At 43.4% G+C, this 21,426-nt stretch overlaps 1 protein-coding gene across 7 annotated transcripts in view; it reads left to right on the plus strand.

Annotated features, from left to right (window-relative positions):
- Nucleotides 1–21,426, plus strand: part of LOC106085461 (spectrin alpha chain, non-erythrocytic 1) — a 262,696-nt gene that overhangs the window by 230,126 nt on the left and 11,144 nt on the right. For 5 of the 7 annotated variants that reach the window (XM_059361018.1, XM_059361020.1, XM_059361019.1 and 2 more), the window contains 7 exons: nucleotides 5,324–8,306; nucleotides 8,376–8,515; nucleotides 8,576–16,064; nucleotides 16,131–16,331; nucleotides 20,293–20,440; nucleotides 20,506–20,613; nucleotides 20,812–21,258. In XM_059361018.1, coding sequence (XP_059217001.1) covers nucleotides 5,324–8,306; nucleotides 8,376–8,515; nucleotides 8,576–16,064; nucleotides 16,131–16,331; nucleotides 20,293–20,440; nucleotides 20,506–20,613; nucleotides 20,812–21,258 — 11,516 coding nt within the window. The remainder of the gene's footprint in view (nucleotides 1–5,323; nucleotides 8,307–8,375; nucleotides 8,516–8,575; nucleotides 16,065–16,130; nucleotides 16,332–20,292; nucleotides 20,441–20,505; nucleotides 20,614–20,811; nucleotides 21,259–21,426) is intronic. The other 2 variants (XM_013249714.2, XM_013249715.2) reach the window with 1 other exon arrangement.

A 21,426-nucleotide genomic window follows, 5' to 3' on the forward strand; every position in this document is an offset into this window, starting at 1 on the left:
TATTTTTTCAAAGATGCTGTTGGACGCAACGTTACGGTGAATGAACACATTTCGAACCGAACACTGATTTTGGTAATAAAATTCAATGATTTGCAAGCGTTGCTCGTTAGTAAGTCTATTCATGATGAAATGTCAAAGCATACTGAGCATCTTTCTCTTTGACACCATGTCTGAAATCCCACGTGATCTGTCAAAAAAATCACCCTTTACTATCTGCTGACTGGTCTTAGTTTATTTTGCTAGTATAATAGGCCGACTGCTATATCCTTTATTATGGAGTTGTAAGGAGGCCTTTTAAAGTACTAAATGTAAATTAAATTTCGGGCACAATTTTCTCAATTGCGAACATATTTGCCCGATTATTCTAATAAAAAAGCAAGTAAGAGCATGCTATGTTCGGCCGGTTCGAATCTTATATACCCTCCACCATGGATCGCATTTGTCAAGTTCTATGCGCGGTATCTCTTATTAGGCAATCAAAGAATATTGAATCAGAACTGTTATGCTATTAGAGCTATATCAAATTATAGTCCAATTCGGACCATAAATGAATGCTGAACATTGTAGAAGTCATTGTGTAATATTTCAGTTCATTCGGATAAGAATTGCGCCTTGTAGGGGCTTAAGAAGCAAAATCGGGAGATCCGTTTATATGGGAGCTCTATCAAGCTATTGATCGATTCAAACCATATTAGACACGTATGTTGAAGGTCATAAGAGAAGCCGTTGTACAAAATTTCTTCCAAATCAGATGAGAATTGCGCCCTCTAGAGGCTCAAGATGTCAAGATCCCAGATCGGTTCATATGGCAGCTATATCATGTACCGATTTGCGCCAAGAAATCAAGACCCAAGATCGGATTATATGGCAGCTATATCAAAACATAGACCGATTAGAACCATACATAGCACAGTTGTTGGAAGTGATACCAAAACACAACGTGCAAAATTTCAGTTAAATCGAAAGTGAATTGCGCCCTCTAGAGGCTCAAGAAGCCAAGACCCAAGATCGGTTTTTATGGCAGCTATATCAAAACATGGACCGATTTGGCCCATTTATAATCCGAACCGACCTACACTAATAAAAAGTATTTGTACAAAATTTCAAGCAGCTAGCTTTACTTCTTCAAAATTTAGCGTACTTTCGATAGACAGACGGACGAACAACATGGCTAGATCGACTTAAAATGACATGACGAAGAATATATATACTGTAAAGGGTCTCAGACTTATATTTCGAGGTGTTACAAACAGAATGACGAAATTAGTATACCCCCATCCTATGGTGGAGGGTATAATAGGATACACAAAATGTTTTCTCACATCGCAAGCACATTTTTTTAAATTGCTTCAATCATCTCAACGTGTAATGTACCTTTCCATGTTTGGATTTGTTAAACAAATGAAATAAAAAATTTAAGTAAATACAACTACTCTTTCAAAATGCTCTATTAACAGAACAATTTCTTGCTCTCGCAGGCAATGTGGCTTGTGGACTCAATTTAATATTTCAGCAAATTTTTTAGTTAAAACAGCACATTTTGTTTGTGAAAATAACAGAGCGACGTTTGCTAAAACAGCAGTTCAATGTTTGCTAAACAGCATTCATGTCTGCTTTCCCACTTTCATCAAACAGTAATTGCTTGATTAACCAACTTTTTGTTTGCTATTTTGAATAACAATTTTCGTTGAGTTTAATAGTGATCCAAAGCATTTGACGTCAAGTATCTGTGGAGAACGCTCCACCCCAAAAACCCACAAAGCGGACATATCGACCAATCGGTACAATATTAAACTAAAACCACCATAGGATGGGGGTAAACTAATTTCGTCATTCTGTTTGTAACTACTCGAAATATTCGTCTGAGACCCTATAAAGTATTTATATTCTTGATCGTCGCGGCATTTTATGTCGATCTAGTCCGTCAGTCCGTCTGTCTGTCGAAAGCACGCTAACTTCCGAAGGAGTAAAGCTAGCCGCTTGAAATTTTGCACAAATACTTCCTATTAGGTAGGTCGGTTGGTATTGTAAATGGGCCATATCGGTCCATGTTTTGATATAGCTGCCATATACACCGATCTTGGGTCTTGACTTCTTGAGCCTCTAGAGTGCGCAATTCTTATCCGATTGGAATGAAATTTTGCACGACTTGTTTTGTTTTGATATCCAACAAATGTGCCAAGTATGGTTCAAATCGGCCGATTGGAATGAAATTTTGCACGACGTGTTTTGTTATGATATTCAACAACTGTGCAAAGATGGTTCAAATCGGCACATAACCTGATATAGCTGCCATATAAACCGATCTTGGGTCTTAACTTCTTGAGTTTCTAGAGTGCGCAATTCTTATTTGATTGGATAATATAATATCCAACAACTGTGCGAAGTATGGTTCAAATCGGTTCAGAGCCTGATATAGCTGTCATATAAACCGATCTTGGGTCTTGACTTCTTGAGTCTCTAGAGGGCGATTTGAGTCTCTAGAGGGCCGATTTGAATGAATTTTAGCACGAAGTATTTTGTTATGATATCCAACAACTGTGCCAAGTATAGTTGAAATCGGTTCATAACCTGATATAGCTGTCATATAAACAGATCTGGGGACTTGACTTCTTGAGCTTCTAGAGGGCGCAATTCCTATCCGATTTGCCTAAAATTTTGTATGACTTTTTTTATTTTTACTTTCAACAACTGTGTCAAATAAGATTTAAATCGGTTCATAACCTGATATAACTGCCATATAAACCGATCTGGGATCTTGACTTCTTGAACCTCTGGAGGTCGCAATTATTATACGATTTGCCTGAAATTGTGTACGACGGATTCTCTCTTGACCATCAACATACGTGTTCATTATGGTCTGAATCGGTGTAAAGCCCGATACAGCTCCCATATAAATCGATCTCTCTATTTTACTTCTTGAGCCCCCAAAGGGTGCAATTCTTATTCGAATTGGCTGACATTTTACACAGGTCTCCAACATATAATTTAATTGTGGTCCAAACCGGACCATATCTTGATATCGCTCTAATAGCAGAGCAAATCTTTTCCTATATCCTTTTTGGCCAAGAAGAGATGCCGGGAAAAGAACTCAACAAATGCGACCCATGGTGGAGGGTATATAAAATTCGGCCCGGACGAACTTAGCACGCTTTTACTTATTGGAATATTATTCCAAATCGGACGAACATAAATATGGGAGCTATATCGGTATCTACACCAGTAGTGTCGAGACTCATAAAAGACTCCCTTGTGCCAAATGTCGTGATAATCGGTTCACAAATAACGATATTATTCCAGTATAAGTACAAATCGGACGAACATATATATGGGAGATATATCCAAATCTCAACCGATTTTGTCCAATTTCAGTAGGCTTCGTCTCCAGGCCAAAAAAGATGCCCGTGCCAAATTTGAGGACGATCGGATCCAAATTGCGTATTTCGTACTCAAATTCTTGTATAATTATCAAAGAATGTAGCTCTCTTCCTTCTGGGTGTTACAAACAAATGCACAAAGTTATAATACCCTGTATCACAATAGTAGTATAGGGTATAATAAATATTTGGGAGTGGAGCTAAGTGTCTGGGTCCGCTTTACCCGCAAATGTTCACCAAAGGGGCATAGAGACAGATCTTTAAAATATGGGACTTAAATGAAAGGTATTGCCCTAAAGCACCAAGTTGGCTACCCAAAGTGGTCTAGGTGGTCAAAGACAGAAGTTGTTTTTTCACGTCGTCACCTGTCTCCTTGGGAAGAAATAATGTTCCATTTACTGAAAGCGCAAAATACCTGAGTGTTTTGCTGGACGGGAAACTGAACTTCAAATCCACATTTTGGAAAGGGTACGAAAGACAACTTTTGCGCAACACTCCTGCAAAAGAGCCATTGGGGGTGTAAACCGCTTGTCATGCACTGGCTGTATATTGCAGTTTTCAGACATCCAATGCTTTATGGTGTTGTGGTCCGATGGACGGCTCTTCAAAAGTCCACTTACTGTTCGTAGACAGCCGGATTCAAAGGACGGCTCGTTTGAATCTAATGCGTGTGGACATTGTGGCTAGACAAATTGCTGCGACCACTGCGCAGTTGTCGCGGCCAATGGACAAAATTCAAAAACTGAAAGTCTAATGTTTGGTACCAAATGTATATACATTAACTTTTAAGAGGTTAGGCATCTCAAAATCTTTGAAGAATATTGAAAAGAAAAGTCGTGTTTTATGTAGTTTTGTGTATGTTAAGTTGTTGTGTAGGCTATTTAAAATTAGTGTTGCATTTGTATGTTTTATAATGTTGCTTCGCCAGAATAATTGAGCCTCAAGTTAGGTATTTGTTATGTTCCGTCCCCCCTCGAACTCCCCATTGATATTTTACTTTATTTAAAGCATGTAAAATTTCAGCAGCAACTTTTTGCATCCTTCGATGTTATGACTCAAAGACTAAAGGTACCTATATCCCAGTTTGTAAGTTTTCGATTGTATCCGTAGTATTGGTTGTTGTTGTTGTTGTAGTAGCAGTGTGTGGTACACTGAAGCGGCAGCCCTTGCCGATGAAGGAATTCATCGGGTCAATCCGGTACATACAACCGGCTGCCATGGGATTGGTTATTCGGTATTGGTTATTCGGCATTGTTTTATTTATGCGATACTAGATGCATCGTGCACACTCCGCTGCGCTTTATTTCACTCTCTAAAACGTCGCCAACATTGGAGTCTTTTTAAGACTGGACCACTTAATAAGTTAAATTGGCAGATTAGTTATATTATATGGGAGCTTTATTTGTTAGTATGCCGTTTTAGATCTTACTTCCCATACATGTAAGAGGTCATAACCAAACACTATGTACAAAAATTGCGGACTGCTGGGGCTAAAAAGGTCAAATCTGGTGATCGGTTTATATGGGACTATATCTAAATTTGGTCCGATATAAACAATGTTTAACTCAGATATTGGGAGCCTCCTGCAACTTACCGTTCCAAATTTCGGATCATAAATGCGGCAATTTTGAGGTTAAGACTCAAAATCGGCAGATTGATTGGCGGCTCCTTCCATACAAGTTCGAACACAGTGCCCTGATGTGAGGCTAAGGGAACTTTCTCCATAGACATGCGGCGGCTACGGCCAGCAGCCCACAATTACGATCCTGAGCAAATTTGAAGTGGTGGTTTGGGTGGGATAGTTTAATAGCCCAGTCCAAAACGGACCTTATTTCTATATAGCTGCCACATAAATCGCCAATTGGGCATTGTGCCTACTTCAGACTTAACCGATGACTCTCTCTGTTCTCCCATCACTAATTTGTGATTTTTTTTTGTGCTTTCAGATACAAAGAACGTAGTGAAATCGAAGCCCTATATTTTACTATCAATACTCTACTGAAAGCTCTAAATCAACCACCCTACAATCCCCAAGAAGGTCAATTGGTTAATGACATCGAGAAGGCTTGGCAGCTCTTGGAGTATGCTGAACATCACCGGGAGGTAGCACTGCGAGAAGAACTATTGCGCCAAGAGAAATTAGAACAGCTTAACTACAAATTCGAAAAGAAATCTGTTTTGCGTGAAGGTTACCTGAAAGAAATGATTCAGGTTCTCTCCGATCCTCGCTATTTGAGGCAGGTCGATGCTACACTCAAGAAACATGAAGCCATATCCGCCGATATTCTAGCCAGGGTTGAGCGCTTTAATGACCTGACCGCCATGGCCAATGAGTTGGAAAGGGAAAATTACCATGGTAAGGAACGTGTGAAGAAGAGAGAAAATGAGGTGATGGAAAAATGGCGTAAACTGCTGGAACTGTTGGAGAATCAGCGATTGAATCTCTCTCAGATGAGCTCTTTAATGAACTTGCTGCGTGAAATTATCAGCACCACCGAGTCCATAAAAGAACTTCAAATACAATTTCGCTCCGAGGATGTTGGTCCCCATTTATTAGGGGTCGAAGAATTGCTGCAAGCACACTCTTTGCAGGAACTACAGGTGAATACTTACGGCGAAACCATTAAGCGTTTTACTCGCCAAGCCCAGCCATTCAAAAATTCCGAACACAAGGATGCTGCCGTTTTAGCCCAAAGGTTAGCCGAACTAGAACAAGCCTTCAAGATTCTGCAAGAATTATGTGCCAAAAGACGTGCTTGCCTGGAAGAGGCACGCAATTTTCATCATTTCATGGAAGACTACGACAACGAAGAAGGTTGGCTTGTGGACAAGCAGCGTATATGCAAGACCGGCATTACCGCCAAAGATCTGAGAGCGGTATTGTCTTTGCAGCAAAAGCACAAGGCTTTGGAGGATGAAATCAAGGTGCGCAAACCCAAATCACAACAAATGTCTGATGCTGGCAAGCGACTGATGGCAGAGAAACATCCCCGTTCCTCTGAAGTCAAATCGAGAATTGAAAGTTTGGAAGCACATTGGAAGGCCCTGGAAGAGCTGGTGGAAACGCGCCGCAGACAATTAGAAGACGCAGCCGAAGCCTACCAATTTTACACCGATGCCAACGAAGCCGAGTCATGGCTTAATGAAAAAATGGCCTTGGTCAATTCGAAGGATTATGGAAATGACGAACCTTCCGCCCAAGCCCTGTTGCAAAGGCATCGCGATTTGCAGGGAGAACTAAATGCATACTCCGGCGATATATTGAACCTCAATCAACAAGCCGATAAACTTATTAAAGCTGGCATTTGTACTTTAGAATTGTCGGCCAATGAACCCGAAATGCCGGAAATTGAACAGCAACAAGAAGAGTGGGTCAATGAGACTCGTTTGGTGCCCAAAGAAGTATGGGAAGATGAATGGGTGGAGAAGTTGGAACATCGCAAAGTAACCGAAACAAAAATGTTGCCCCATGTTCGTTCCATGTTCCCCTTCGAAGGCCAGGGCATGAAAATGGAGAAGGGAGAAGTTATGCTCCTCAAGTCCAAGACCAACGATGATTGGTGGTGTGTGCGCAAAGAAAATGGCCACGAAGGTTTTGTGCCCGCCAATTATGTACGAGAAATAGAACCTCGTCCGGTCACATGCATTATCCCTAAGGCCGAAAAGGTCAAGGCTTTGCAGAAGGTGAAGAAGACAATTCTGGTTAGACAGGTGGTGCCGGTTAAACGTGTCAAACCTACAACAGTCACCCCCAAACCGCTGATAAAACGTCGCAGTTCCATGAACAGTATCAACGAGAATGCCGACAGTGTGGAAAAGCGTCAGAAACGTGTCAATGCCACCTACGACGAATTACAGGACATGGCCCAGAAACGCCATGCTCTATTGGAGGATTCCATACATCTCTTTGGCTTCTATCGTGAGTGTGATGACTTTGAGAAATGGATGAAAGAAAAAGAACGTATGATCAAATCCGATGAAGGAGGCGAAGGAGTTGAAAACTCAAAACGCAAATTTGAGAAATTCCTTACGGACCTTTCAGCCGCCTCAAAGAGAATCGAAGAGATCGATACTGCCGTTGACACCTTCCGCAGACAGGGTCATTCCCAATTGGATAAAATAATAGCTCGCCAAAAGCAGATCCATCAAATATGGCAGCGTCTTAACAATGCCAAGGCCCAAAAGGAAAAGAACTTGGAAGGAGCCTCCAGTGTGGAGCTTTTTAATCGCACTTGCGATGAAGCTAAGGTGTGGATGAGTGAGAAGATGATTCAATTGGATACGGCGGTCATAAGTCCGGATCTTAAGACAGTGCAAGCCTTACAACGCCGCCATCAGAACATGGAGCGTGAATTGGCGCCCATCGAGGATAAGGTCAATCGTGTCAACTACTTGGGTAACTCCGTTAAAAATTCCTATCCAGCCGAAAGAGACAATGTCACTGCCCGTCAACAAGAAGTGCAAGATATGTGGGGCCAAGTCCACAACAAGAGCAGTGAATTACGGGCTCGCATTGAAAGTGCTGTTGGCACACAAATTTTCAACAACAGCGCCAAGACCCTCTTGGCTTGGATTGAATCCGTAAAGGATCAATTGAACTCCGACGAGCCAGCTCGTGATGTTGAGACAGCCAATAAACTTTTGAAGCAACACAACGACCTGGGCGATGACATAAAGGCCCACGACAACGAGTTTGCCGAGGTTATTGCCTTGGGCAAACAATTGTCCGATGGCAAGCCGAATACGCATGAAATCGTCAAAATTATAGAGCGCTTAAAGGCCGAACAGGATGCCATCCACCGCGGATGGTTGGAGAAGCAAAAGTGGCTGCAGCAAGGTGTAGAACTGCAAATCTTCAATCGAGAAGCGGATAAAATTGATGCTACTACCAAGAGCCACGAGGCCTTTTTGGCTCCCAAGAATTTGGGTGTAAGTTCTAGTCGGAAATTGCAATCAGATAACTTGCTATTTATTTTTGAGTCTTTTGTTTGTTTCTAGAACTCTTTGGATGAAGTGGAGGCCATACTGAAGCGTCATTTAGACTTCGAAAAGAGTCTAATGGCCCAGGACAAAATTCTGAAAGGTTTCTCCGACAATGCCGACAAACTGATTGCCAACAACCACTATGACTCCAAGTAGTAAGTATATCGCTAGCTGCAAGTTCAACTATAATATCCTTAACATTCACCTCTTTGCAGCGTTGATGATAGACGCAATCAGGTCTTGGGAAAACGCAAAGGTGTGAAGGATCGAGCTTTTGAACGTAAGCGTTCTTTGCAAGCGTCCAAGGACTTCCATAAATTTGCGGCCGAAGCGGATGATCTGGATGTCTGGCTAATGGATAAGACAAAAATTGCCGGCGATGAAAACTACCGTGATCTTACAAATCTACCACGCAAGTTGCAAAAACACAAGGCATTCGAGCGAGAGCTTCGGGCCAACGAGGGACAATTGCGCAATGTCAACAAGGACAGTGAACAGCTCATAGCGGCCAACAATCGCAAACCAGAGGTAGAGCAGAGAGTCTCCGATCTCAATAAGAAGTGGAAGGATCTCTTGGCTTTGTCTGAAGATAAGGGTCGGAAGCTTGAACAAGCCGCCTCACAGCGGGAACACAATCGTGCCATTGAAGATGCCAAGAAGAAGGTTGGCGAATTGGACGCTGCCCTTAAGAGCAAGGATGTAGGCAATGATTTGCGTAGCTGCAAAGACTTGATCAATAAGCAGCAGTTGTTGGAATCTGAGATCACTATGTGGGAGCAGAAGATTGGCGAGCTGGTGAACTCTGGGGAAGAAATGGCCCATGAAGGTCACTTTAATGCTGCCAACATCAAGGATGAGTCAAAGGACATACAAAATCGCTTCAAACTTTTGCGTGATCCCATGCAGAAGAGGCGCGATGAACTGGACGAAAGTCTGAATTATCACAAATTTGTATTTGAACTGGATACAGAATTCCAATGGATCAACGATCACTTGCCAGCTGCCAAATCGAATGAATTGGGTCAAAATCTTCACCAAGCTCAATCCCTTTCCAAGAAACACAAGAAATTGGAGGCTGAAATCAAGGGACATCGTCCAATGATCAATAAGGCTTTGCAAGCTGGCCAAGCCTTGGTTGCTCAAAAACATCCCGAACAGGAGAAGGTCAAAGATCTATGCAATCAACTAGAGGATGCCTGGAATGATTTGGAATACAATACCAATGAGCGCAGCAAAAAATTGGAAATGTCCTTGAAGGCCCAACAGTACCTATACGATGCCGGAGAAATAGAGGCTTGGTTAGGTGAAAAACAGAATGCGTTGCGTTCCACCGAATACGGACGCGATCGTGATTCGGCCGCCAAGCTATTGACCAAACACAAGACCATTGAATTGGAATTGGATACCTACACTGGTATTGTCACGGAAATGGGTCACAACTGTGCCGCCATGGTGGCAGCCAATCATCCCGATAGCAAGATTCTATCTGCCAAACAACAGTTGATTGAGAAGATGTTAAAGTCTTTGCATAAACTGGCATCGCAACGTCAATTGCGTTTGATGGAGAGCTTGTATATGCACGAATACTTCCTGGAGTCCGACGAAGTAGAACAATGGATCAGAGAGCAGGAACAAGTGGCCTCCTCTGAAGATTATGGCCAAGATTACGAACATCTGCAACTGCTGCAAAATAAATTCGATGATTTGAAGCATCGCGTTGAAGTGGGTGCCGATCGCGTCGATCAGTGTGAGGTGCTGGCCAAAAAGCTCATTGACACTGAAAGTCCTTATGCCACGGATGTAGAGAAGAGACAAGAACAATTGAGGGCCTCCTGGGAGAATCTACTCAAGTTGCTCAACCTACGTGAACAAAAACTGCATGCTGCCGGAGAGATTCACAGGTTCCACCGTGATGTGGCCGAGGCCTTGTTCCGCATTCAAGATAAGAATGCAGCCCTTTCCACCGAATTGGGCAAGGACTTGAATTCTGCTTTGGCTTTGATGCGTAAACACGAAGGCTTCGAAAATGACTTGGTCGCTTTAGAAGCACAACTGCAGGTTTTAGTCGAAGACTCGGTGCGTCTTCAAGCCAAATACCCTTCGAATGCTGCTGCAATTGCACAACAGCAGGACAAGGTTGTGGCCGCCTGGAATGATTTGAAGGAGCGTTCGGGTGCTAGAGGCGATCGCCTTGCTGCTAGCTACGACTTGCAAACATTCCTCACCGATGTGCGTGACATCATGTCATGGTCCTCCCATCTGCGGGCAGCTTTGCAGGCCGAAGAACATGTTAGCGATGCGGCCGGTGCCACAGCCCTTAAGATTCAACACGATGCCATTTATGGTGAAATAGAGGCCCGCGAAGACAAATTCCGCTCCCTTAATGAACTAAGCGATTCGATGGTCCAAACAGGCCACTATGCTGCCGCGGAGGTAGAAGAGAAATGTTCTGCCATGTTGGATGAGCGCGCTAAATTGCACACAGCTTGGAACAAGAAGAAAATAATGCTGGAACAGAAGATAGATCTCTTCTGTTTCTTGCGTGATGCTAAACAAATCGACAACCTGTCTAGTTCACAACAAGCGGCCCTCTCCAGTTCCGACTTTGGTCAGACGGTCGAGGATGTGCAGAATCAAATCAAGAAACACGACGAATTCGAGAGGCTTATAAATACCCAGGAAGAGAAGGTGGCCTTGTTGCAGGAGCATGGGCGTAAATTGATTGAACAACGCCATTATGACAGTGCCAATATCCAGACTATCTTGCAAGGCGTTCTGTCCAGGCGCCAAAAGGTTAAGGATCTGTGTGCAGTCCGTAGATACAAATTGGAAGATGCCCTGCTTTATGCTCAGTTTGTAAGGGATTGTGCCGAGGCTGAAACCTGGATAAACGAAAAGAAGAAGAAACTCGAAGCCGATGGTGGAAACTACAACGAAGTTTCCAATCTGGATGAAAAGATCAAGAAACTGCAAAAACACCAGGCATTCCAAGCTGAAGTTGCCGCTAACCAGGGTCGCATTAAAGAAATTCAAGAAAAGGGCCTAATACTTCTGTCCAAGCAGCATGAGTCGTCGCCCGAGATCAAACAAGCCATCGATCGTGTATTGTCGGCATGGAAAAGTCTTTTGGATGAATTGGACAACCGTGGACGTGGTTTGGAGGAAGCTCAAGACATTCTCGAATTCAACAACCAATTGGATAAGATCGAGGCATGGATCAGAGACAAAGAGATGATGGTGCAAGCCAGCGACACAGGCAGAGATTTGGAACACTGCAATGCCCTGATGCGCAAATTAGACGATGTAGATTCCGATATGCGAGTGGATGATCAACGTGTCAAACACATCAACAGTTTGGCCGACAAGCTCATCAATCAAGGAGAAGTTCCCGCCGAATCAGCCAACATTGATAAACGCCGACGTGGCTTCAACAACAAATGGAGGGAGTTGCAAGGAGCATTGAATGCCTATCGCGCCCTCTTAGGTGGTGCCAATGAGATTCATGTTTTCAACAGAGATGTAGAAGATACAGCCGAACGTATTGCTGAGAAATCATTGGCCATGTCCTCCCAGGATACCGGACGCGATTTGGCAGCAGTCGAGGCACTGATTAGACGAGAAGATGCCCTCGAACGAGACATGTCCGCAGTAAAACAAAAAATAGCAGAGCATGAACAAAACGCCCGTTCCCTACAAAACAAATACCCCGAAAGAGCCATGGATATTGCTTGCAAATTGGATGAACTTTCTGCCTCCTGGAAGCAATTACAAGATTTGGCTGTGAAGAGACGCAATCTTTTGAACGAGGCTTATTTGGTCCATAAATTCGTTTCCGATGTACGTGAACTGGAGCTTTGGGTCAACGATATGATTAAGAAGATGAACGCCTCACCAACACCAATGACCATTAGCGATTGCGAGATCCAATTGGAATTGCATCAAGAGCGTAAAGTTGAAATCGATGGCCGCGACAAGGCTTTCAAAGACCTGAAGGTTCAGGGCGAGCAATTATGTAGCAAAGACAAATCGGACAAAGTGAAGAAGAATCTTAAGGCGTTGGAAGAGCTACACCAGCATTTGCACGATGCCTGGAACCAGCAAGCCAGAGACTTAACCGAAGCCCATCAACTGCAATTATTTAAGGCTCAGGTGGAGCAAGTCGAAATTTGGTTGGGCAACAAGGAAGCTTTTCTCAACAATGACGACTTGGGTGATTCTTACACCGCCGTTGAGAGACTTCTAAAGAAACACGAAGCATTCGAAAAACTATTGGACTCGGACAATGTGACCCAACTAGAGAATTTTGCCATGTCCATATTGGAGGCAGAACCAAATGACGCTGATGTCATCAGGGATAAATTGTCCTATGTGGTACGACGCAAGCAGAAATTGAATAACCTAGCCCAAGAACGCAAACAGAGGTTGCAACAATCGTTGCAGCTGCAAGAATTCCTACGCAGTCTCTATGAAATTGATCGTTGGTTGGTCCAGAAAATGCAAGTGGCTATGGATGAAAACTACAGAGAGCCCAGCAACTTGCAGAGCAAATTGCAAAAACACAACGCCTTCGATAGTGAGTTGCTCAATAATGCCTCCAGGGTACAAGACGTCATCCGTGAAGGTGAAAGACTTATTAAGAACGACCACTATGCCAAGGATGAGATAGCTCAACAACTGGAAATGCTTGAGGCCGATTGGTTGAAACTGAAATCAGCTTCAAAGGAAAAGAAACATAAGCTCAACCAGGCCTACGAGGCCCTCACCTTCAATCGCAGTGTCGAAGAATTCAACAACTGGATGGATGAAGTGGAGTCGCATGTATCCAACGAGGACTATGGCAAGGATCTAGCAGCTGTCACCAACCTCATCAAGAAACATGAACGTCTAGAAGCCGATGTGGCCCACCATGCTGAGTTGGCCGATCAAATTAAGCAACAAGATGAGAAATTCTTCCAAGCCGATCACTTCCTCAAGGATGAGATTCACGAGAGGGCTATGGCAACCATTAAACGCTACCACACCCTGCACGAGCCCTTGGGTATTAGAAGAGAAAATTTGGAAGATTCTCTCAGCCTGCAGCAATTCATACGCGACGCCGAGGACGAATTGCAATGGTTAACTGACAAGGAAATCATTGCTGCCTCAGAAGATTTAGGCAGCTCCCTGACGGCTGTACAAACATTGCAAAAGAAACATCAAGCTTTGGAGGCAGAGCTGCTGTCACAGGAGCCTTTGATTCAGTCTCTGCTACAGAGAGGAGATCAAATGATACGTGACAACCACTTCGCCTTGGAACAAATCCAATATAAATGTGATCGCATCAAGGGAAAATTGGTCAAACTCAGAGAATTGTGCAGCATTAGAAGATTGCGGCTGCTGGATGCAGTTGAATCGCAAATGTTTTACGTTGAAGCTAATGAAGCCGAGACATGGATACAGGAAAAGAGGCCAATTGTAGTGTCATCCGACTATGGTAAGGATGAACTCTCCGTACAGACACATCAAAAGAAACTGGAGGTGCTTCAAAGAGAATTGCAATCCTTTAGGCCCTCCATCGAAAAGGTAAACAAACTGGCATCAAATTTAATCGAACGCCATCACTTTGACAGCGCCAACATTAAATCGAAGCAAGATGCCGTTAACCAGCAGTACGAAGAACTTTTGCGTCTCTCCAAGGATCGTGAAGTGCGTCTGCAGGAAAGCAAATTACTTTTCGAGTACTTGCGAGAAACCGAAGATCTTCACGAATGGATAAACGACCAGATGGTAGTGACTGCCTCTGAAGATTATGGTGAGGATGTTGAACATGTCGAGCAGCTGATTTTGGTATTCGAGACATTCGTTTCCAATCTCACAGCCAACGAATCGCGAGTTCTGGCTCACCTAAAGAAGGGCGAAGAACTCATCAAGGAAAACAATCCCTACAGAACATCGATTAAAACCAAGCGCGATGAAACAAAACAGCTGTGGGAAGAACTTAAGGATCTTGTGGCGGCCCGCAAAGATGCTTTAGATGGGGCCAAACAAGTTCACGTCTATGATCGTGTGGCTGATGAAACAATCGCCTTGATCAACGAGAAGGAGGCCAATTTGATTTCCGAAGATTATGGCCAAGATTTGGAAAGCATTCAAGCTTTGAACCGCAAACACTTGGTGTTTGAGACGGAACTGGAAGCCATACGCGATCAAGTGAACTCTGTAATGAATGAAGCCAACAATTTGGCAGAGATTTACCCCGACGCCAAGGAACATATTGAAGTCAAGCGAGATGAGACCATTGAAGCCTGGGCTGATGTTACAGAGAAATCGAACGTGCGCAAAGAGAAACTCCAACAAGCCGAACAATTGCAATCTTACTTCGATGAATACCGCGATTTGATTGCCTGGATTAATGAAATGTTGGCAAAGATCACAGCACCCGATTTGGCCAATACTGTCGCTGGGGCTGAATCATTGTTGGCCAGTGTCAAAGAACATCACGCGGAAATCAGAGCTCGAGATGAGGCCTTTGCCAATTTCAAGACCAAGGGTGAAAAACTTATCAAGGAAAAACACTTCCTGGCCCACGAAATCGAAGAAAAAATACAAGTGCTCAAGCAAAGACATGATCTCTTGGAACTGACTCTACAGCAACGCAAGGAAATATACGAATTGAATTTGGACACACAGATTTTCTTGAAGGATGCCGATATTTTGGAAAATTGGATTGTAAGCAGAGAACCACTGCTCAAGGACACCAAACTGGGCGAATCTATACCACAGGTGGAGGATTTGCTAAGACGCCACTCGGACTTTGAAAAAACTGTGGAGGCCCAAGAGGAGAAATTCCAGGCCATCAAACGCATTACACTGTTGGAACAACGTTTCCGCAAACAAGTTGAGAGCGAGAAGTTAGCCAAACTTAAGGAAAAGGAGCGCTTGGAAAAGGAACGTTTGGAAATGTTGAAACAAAAGGAACTGCAACGCCTCAACGAGGAAAGAAGGCGTACCGAGAAACAAATGGAACACAGAAACCAAACCAACAATCAGGAAAAATTACCGATATTCTCCAATCCTATGGTTATCACCACATCCAGCTCTGCCACAAATTCACCACAAAATACGCAAATGCCTGTGCGGCCATCATACGAAGATGATCAATACGGCCTACAGAAGAGCTCCTCGTCCACCATCTTTGGCGATCGCTTAAGACGTGGCTCTGATCAGAATGTCAAGAGAGCTGAGTCAATGAAAGTTCAGCCGAAACAACCAAAACGTACGCCCTCGTTCACCACACGTCGCCGCGCCCAGTCGTTCCGCAAGAATCAAAAGGGAGAAGGCTTCGATTTGCCGCCCGTCGAAATACAAGGTATACTAGAACGTAAACATGGCCTTCAATCGGGCGGCAAAAAGGCCCCCGTACGCTCCTGGAAACAATTCCACACTGTGCTATGTGGCCAATTGTTGTGTTTCTTCAAGGATGAAAACGATTTCTTGCAACAAAAAACCGCCAATGCTCCGGTCAACATTTTGGGTGCCAAATGCGAACGCGCGGAGGACTATACGAAAAAGAAATATGTCTTCCGTTTAAAATTGCCCGATGGTTCGGAATTCTTGTTTGAAGCACCTTCCCTGGATATTATGAACGATTGGGTTCGTAAGATTTCCTTCCACGCTAGTCTACCGCCAAATCTACAATTGTTAAGTTACGATGATTCCATGAAGGTAAAACTTAGCAGGTCTCTAAAATTGTGTGTGTTTTTATCGTTTTTCTTTTCGCTTTTTTTTCAGCAACAATCAAATAGCTTCCCTGATATTAAAGTAGCCAGTGGTCAAACTGTTGAATCCCCCGTCAGCTCACGCACTTCCTCACCCGATTCCCAAAGGCGAACCGCCTCACGCACCAATTCCGTAACCAGCAGTAATATGTCCGTTAACTCCACTACACCTCAAATGAACTTTTTGCAAAAGCAAATGCAACAGCAGCAACAGGTGAGTTTAATAACTTAGGCATTGGCTTTATGATTGGAAAATAGAAGCCTACATAATATAGTGCAAAACTTGGCTTAGGTATTCTTCTTCCGCGAATTTTAAAAAGAAAGAATAAATGAAGATCAAACCAACAAGAAATTTATTTTCTGAAGCGCTCAAACGTGGCTAATTGATTCAAAACTGTCCTCTAAAGAGTAAAGAGTAAACTGTCCGTAAAGAGTGGTATAGGACAGTTTATTAGACTTTTAAGTCGATATGGTCATGGGTCTCCCCTTTCGAGGTGATTTTGTTTCAATCGCAGATTTCATAAAGAACTTTGGTAATAAAAAACTCTGAATTTTAAACCCAGTACAAAAAAAGAAGTATATCAACGGCCAGGAACATCTGCTCTGATGATACAGAATATATAGATTAGATCCAAGAAGAGGGTACGCTATTTTATTCATTCCATGTCCTTGCGAACGTACACCTTAGCCAGTAATAGCCTAGTTGTGCGATATGCCAGTTCTGAAAAGAACCTCGAAAAGCCTTTCTGTAAAGAATCTCGAGAAACCTAACATATAAAAACAATCCCATGGCAGCCGGTTGTACGTACCGGATCGATCCGATAAAGTCCTTCATCGGCAAGGTCTGCCGCCTCAGCACACACACTGCTACAGCAACAACAACATGTGACAAGAATTCTGTTCCGGCGCGGGATAACTACAATAACTACACAGGCTGGAACTTTGAGCTCCGATCTGTATGGTGTTCATTGTTATCACAAGAAGCTAGCTGCGAACTACTGGGCGCGTCTACAGGGAAAGGTCCCAAACGATAAGACCTTTTCCATACTAACTGTGTGTTACAGTTAGTTACTTACTGTGAAGGGTATCCTATGGGACCTGCCTAAACGCTGAAGACCGTACTGATTTCCTTCCTACTTTCCCACGGTATCCATTTTGTCTTCCTCCAGTCTGGATCAACGTGAGCGTTCCTCGACCATGTCCTTAACTCCGATCGCTTTACCAAGAAGAATTTGATTTGATTTAATTGTTCGTTTCCACATGCCTCAAGATTACAATAATCCCGTGCCGGGATAGCTGTGATCACCACACAGGCTGGAACATTCGGATCTCAATGTTCCAGCCTGTGTGGTGATCACAGCTATCCCGGCACGGAATTATTGTAATCTTGAGGCATGTGGAAACGAACAATTAAATCAAATCAAATTCTTCTTGGTAAAGCGATCGGTGTGGTGTTGATTGCTGTTATGAGAAGCTTAGCTTCGAGCTACTGGGCGCGTCCACAGGTGGAATGTTCCATACGGAGAAGATGCAACGACAGTCGCGGACAATCAGCGGTATCGAGCGGAGAGTCTCAGTGAGAGGCCGGGTGGCACCGGCTCTTGCACAAATACTGAGTGCCGATGATGCTTGATATGACAGGGCGGGTTATTGGCGCCTTCAAATAAGTAATGGCCACCCTGTTCCCGCGACGATCGGTCCTTTGGGTCGGAACGAGCTTGCTCATCTACAGGAGCATGACGAGGATGGCCACCTCCACATACAAATGCGGTTATGACAACAACAACAATAATCTTATAATTAAAGTGCACGAAGTTACAATGGTATGCAATTATTCTTCACAATAAGTAAAAAAAAAAATAAAAAATTTTGTTTGTTTCTCTTTCGAGACGAGCTCAATGATCGGAGATGCAAATGGAAAAGGAAAGCCAAAGATAGCAACACACACCAACCACTATGGGACGCGTTTCGTCTTTGGTTAGAAGACTTTTCAACCATATTCAAGGGTCGTGCGTTGCTATGTTGTATTCGAATTGTATTAATTGCGAAAACGCATCTATGATACAATTACCACATTAACCAAGCTCGATAACCCTGCTTATTAGCTGCACTTTTTCGAATGCATTTATTTTTGTGTAATGGCAGACATTTTGTCTGTGGTAAATTACACTTCTTGCGTACCACACATGATTTTGATCATCTGTTAGAAGTTGTATTGATGGCTTCGAACGCTAGGCAACGGCAATAGCTCACGCTGTTGCTCCGTGTACCCAGGTTCGAATCCTGGCAGGGCTCTGCCGAATTTTCCATTCTTCAAGTTTTTTGCCTATTAGGGAGGATTCGAACCTGGGCACGCGGAGCAACAGCGTGAGCTATTGCCGTTGCCCAAATCCTTCTAAATCCTCGTTAATCTCAGGGAATCCTCGAGACGCTTGAGATTTAGGACAGCTATGATAAAGTTGGAGGTCACCGCGGCGTAGAGGTTAGCATATCCGCCTGTGATGATGATGTTTTCCCCTTACCAATGCTGGCTACATTTGTGAGGTATCCACAAACAACAAATTTTGCCCATGAACATTCCACTAAGGAACATAGGCGAACTTCTAACATATCAATGTGTGCAGTCCGATTCAAGTTTTAAGTTCAATGATAAGGGGCCTCCTTTTTATATCCGAGTCCGAACGGCGTATCGCAGTGCAACACCTCTTTGGAGAGAAGTTTTTACATGGCATAGTATCTTACAAATGTTGCCAGCATTAGGAGGGGAAAACCATCGCTGAACATTTTTTCTGATGGTCTCACCTGGGTTCGAACCCAGGCATGCAGCGTCATAGACGGACATGCTAACCTCTGACGTTCGGCATGATGTTCGGACTCTGTAATAAAAAGAAGGCCCCTTGTCATTGAGCTTAAACATTAATCGGACTGCACTCATTGATATGAGAGAAGTATCTCCTGTTCCTTAATGGAATGTTCGTGGGAAGTTTAGTATTTAGTTTAGATATCTGCATATACATGAATGTTGGAATGTTCAAGCCAGGACGCCAGGTCGTTAATTTGCAATGAAAATAACAGAGGGTCCAATATCCAACCTTATGGTACACCTCGTTTTAGTTGTAATGGGTAGGACATTATGTTTTCTAAATAATCCGACTTAAGGCGTTTACGAAGTTAGCTTCAGTGTAATTGCAGAAGTGGAAAAATTAACCGCCATACCCGTTCCCTTCCCCAGCTTCGTAGCAACACAACTACCAGTTGATATTTGTACTGGTGTTTCTTTCATTCTTTATTTCTTGGTATTTCTGTTTTACATCCGAGATCAATTGTCGTATTAGGTATTCGGTCCGAAAACTGCAGTTCCATCCTGTTAACCTGTGGCCACACTGATTATTGCACGTTGGTATGACCTACTACCTTCAATCCATTCCCCATTGCTCTAGTTTTCTAAACACGAGAGCTGTATTATGCTTTATCTGTATGTCTAAGCGCCTGATGTTCAAAAACTTCTCTAGTTCCCTAGTCGGCGTGGCGTGGTTCTCATAGCCCCACTTATACCAAAACATCATGTCGTTTGGAGTTGGTATAATGTTTTTAACGTTGTATTTCCTTTCGATTGCAGTCCACTATACTTAGGATGCATAGAGCCAGTATTGTTGTTGTTGTAGCCACATTTTCATGTAGAGGTGGCGATCCTCGTCAAGCTCCTGTAAGTGAGCAAGCCCATTTCAGTCCAAAGGACCAATCGCCAAGAGAACAGGGTGGCCATTGGTTATTTAAAGGCGCCAATAACTCGCCTTGTCGTATCGTGCATCATAGGCACTCTGTATTTGTGCAAGAGTCGGTACCTCCCGGCCTCTTACTGAGACTCTCCGTTCGATACCGCTGATTTTCCGCGGCTGCCGTTGTAGCTACTCTACAATAACACACAAACCACGGTATGATGTGTTTCAATCGTTCACGTAGTTCTTCTCAAATACTTTCTGGTGTCGTACATTAGTAGATCGAAACGAAATGAATACAACACCAACCAAGTTGTCACCGTAGCTATCCCTTTCCAATTCGTATGGTTTGTTTTGTAGTGAGGGGTTTGTACTGATCCAGCACTGATGTGTAATAGAACTTTACGATTTTCTTGTGACACACATTTTTTTTTTTAATTTTTTTTTTTAATACAGCAACCCCCATCGCCTTCTTCGCCAACATCCTCCATTGGATTTGAACACAAGCCACCCATACCACCCAGAGGTGCCCCGCCACCGGTTCCCAACCGTCAAAGTACCGAGAATATCGTAGTCATGCGAAATTCCTCTACAATCAGTACAGGTACTTACAAACATCACATGCACGCCTAAGATATTTGACATCTATAAGTAAACTCTTAATTTCAGAATATGGGTCCGAGGTCATGATGGGAGGTAGTATGACACGTTTACAAAACGGTTCCAATGATGATGGTGTGGTACTTTTAAAACGCCATAGTGAGGTTAGACTATCAGGTATGAAGAAAACAGTAAGCTATAAACATTGATAAGCTTGAGTTCAACAATTTGTCCTTGTCTTTGGCATCATAAATTGTGTTTTGTCCCCCCTCATCCTACTTTAATGCAACATTGTGTCATTGTGTTTCGTTTCTCCCCTCAAAACAATATATCGAAAAATCACATTGTCATACATTCAAACGGTGACGCATATAGAAAATCCTCCACCTTTGCCAACCACAATGCCGCCATCAGCTGCTGCTGGTCAGCAACAACAGCATCACCAACATCAGGCCCAAGTACAACAGCGCATCAATGCATTTAATGCTGCCGCAGCTTCTGGCCATTTACCCGATCAACAACCAGGAGCAGGAAGCTACAATGTGAGAATGCAGCAGCAGCATAAAGTAATTGCGGCTCCTCGCGGTAGTGTGGGTTCAGGACGTTCCGATCTAGTGAGCAAATTTATAGAAATGGAAACTGCAACCGGTCTACAGCAAATGCAACAATCAGCCACGCTACCCACCCATACAAAACGCACTGTACACACGACCATATCCACCAGTTCCAATTCAAGTATGGGCAGTGGAAGTAGTCCCAATGCGAATAATGTTATTCTTATAACCGGAAGTGGAGGCATCAGCAGCAACAACAACAACAATGGTAAACACCAGCAGCGTCTCAATAATAACAACAACAATAACAATTGTAAATCGTCCCCACCATCATCCTCGTCGCCATCGGCATCTTTTCGACATCACCATCATCTTCATCATCACAATAACACTACCACAACATCTCCGTCGGCAATAACGACGACGGTGATGTCAT

The sequence above is a fragment of the Stomoxys calcitrans genome, chromosome 1 (genome assembly GCF_963082655.1).
Source record: "Stomoxys calcitrans chromosome 1, idStoCalc2.1, whole genome shotgun sequence".
Taxonomy (NCBI): Eukaryota; Metazoa; Arthropoda; class Insecta; order Diptera; family Muscidae; genus Stomoxys; species Stomoxys calcitrans.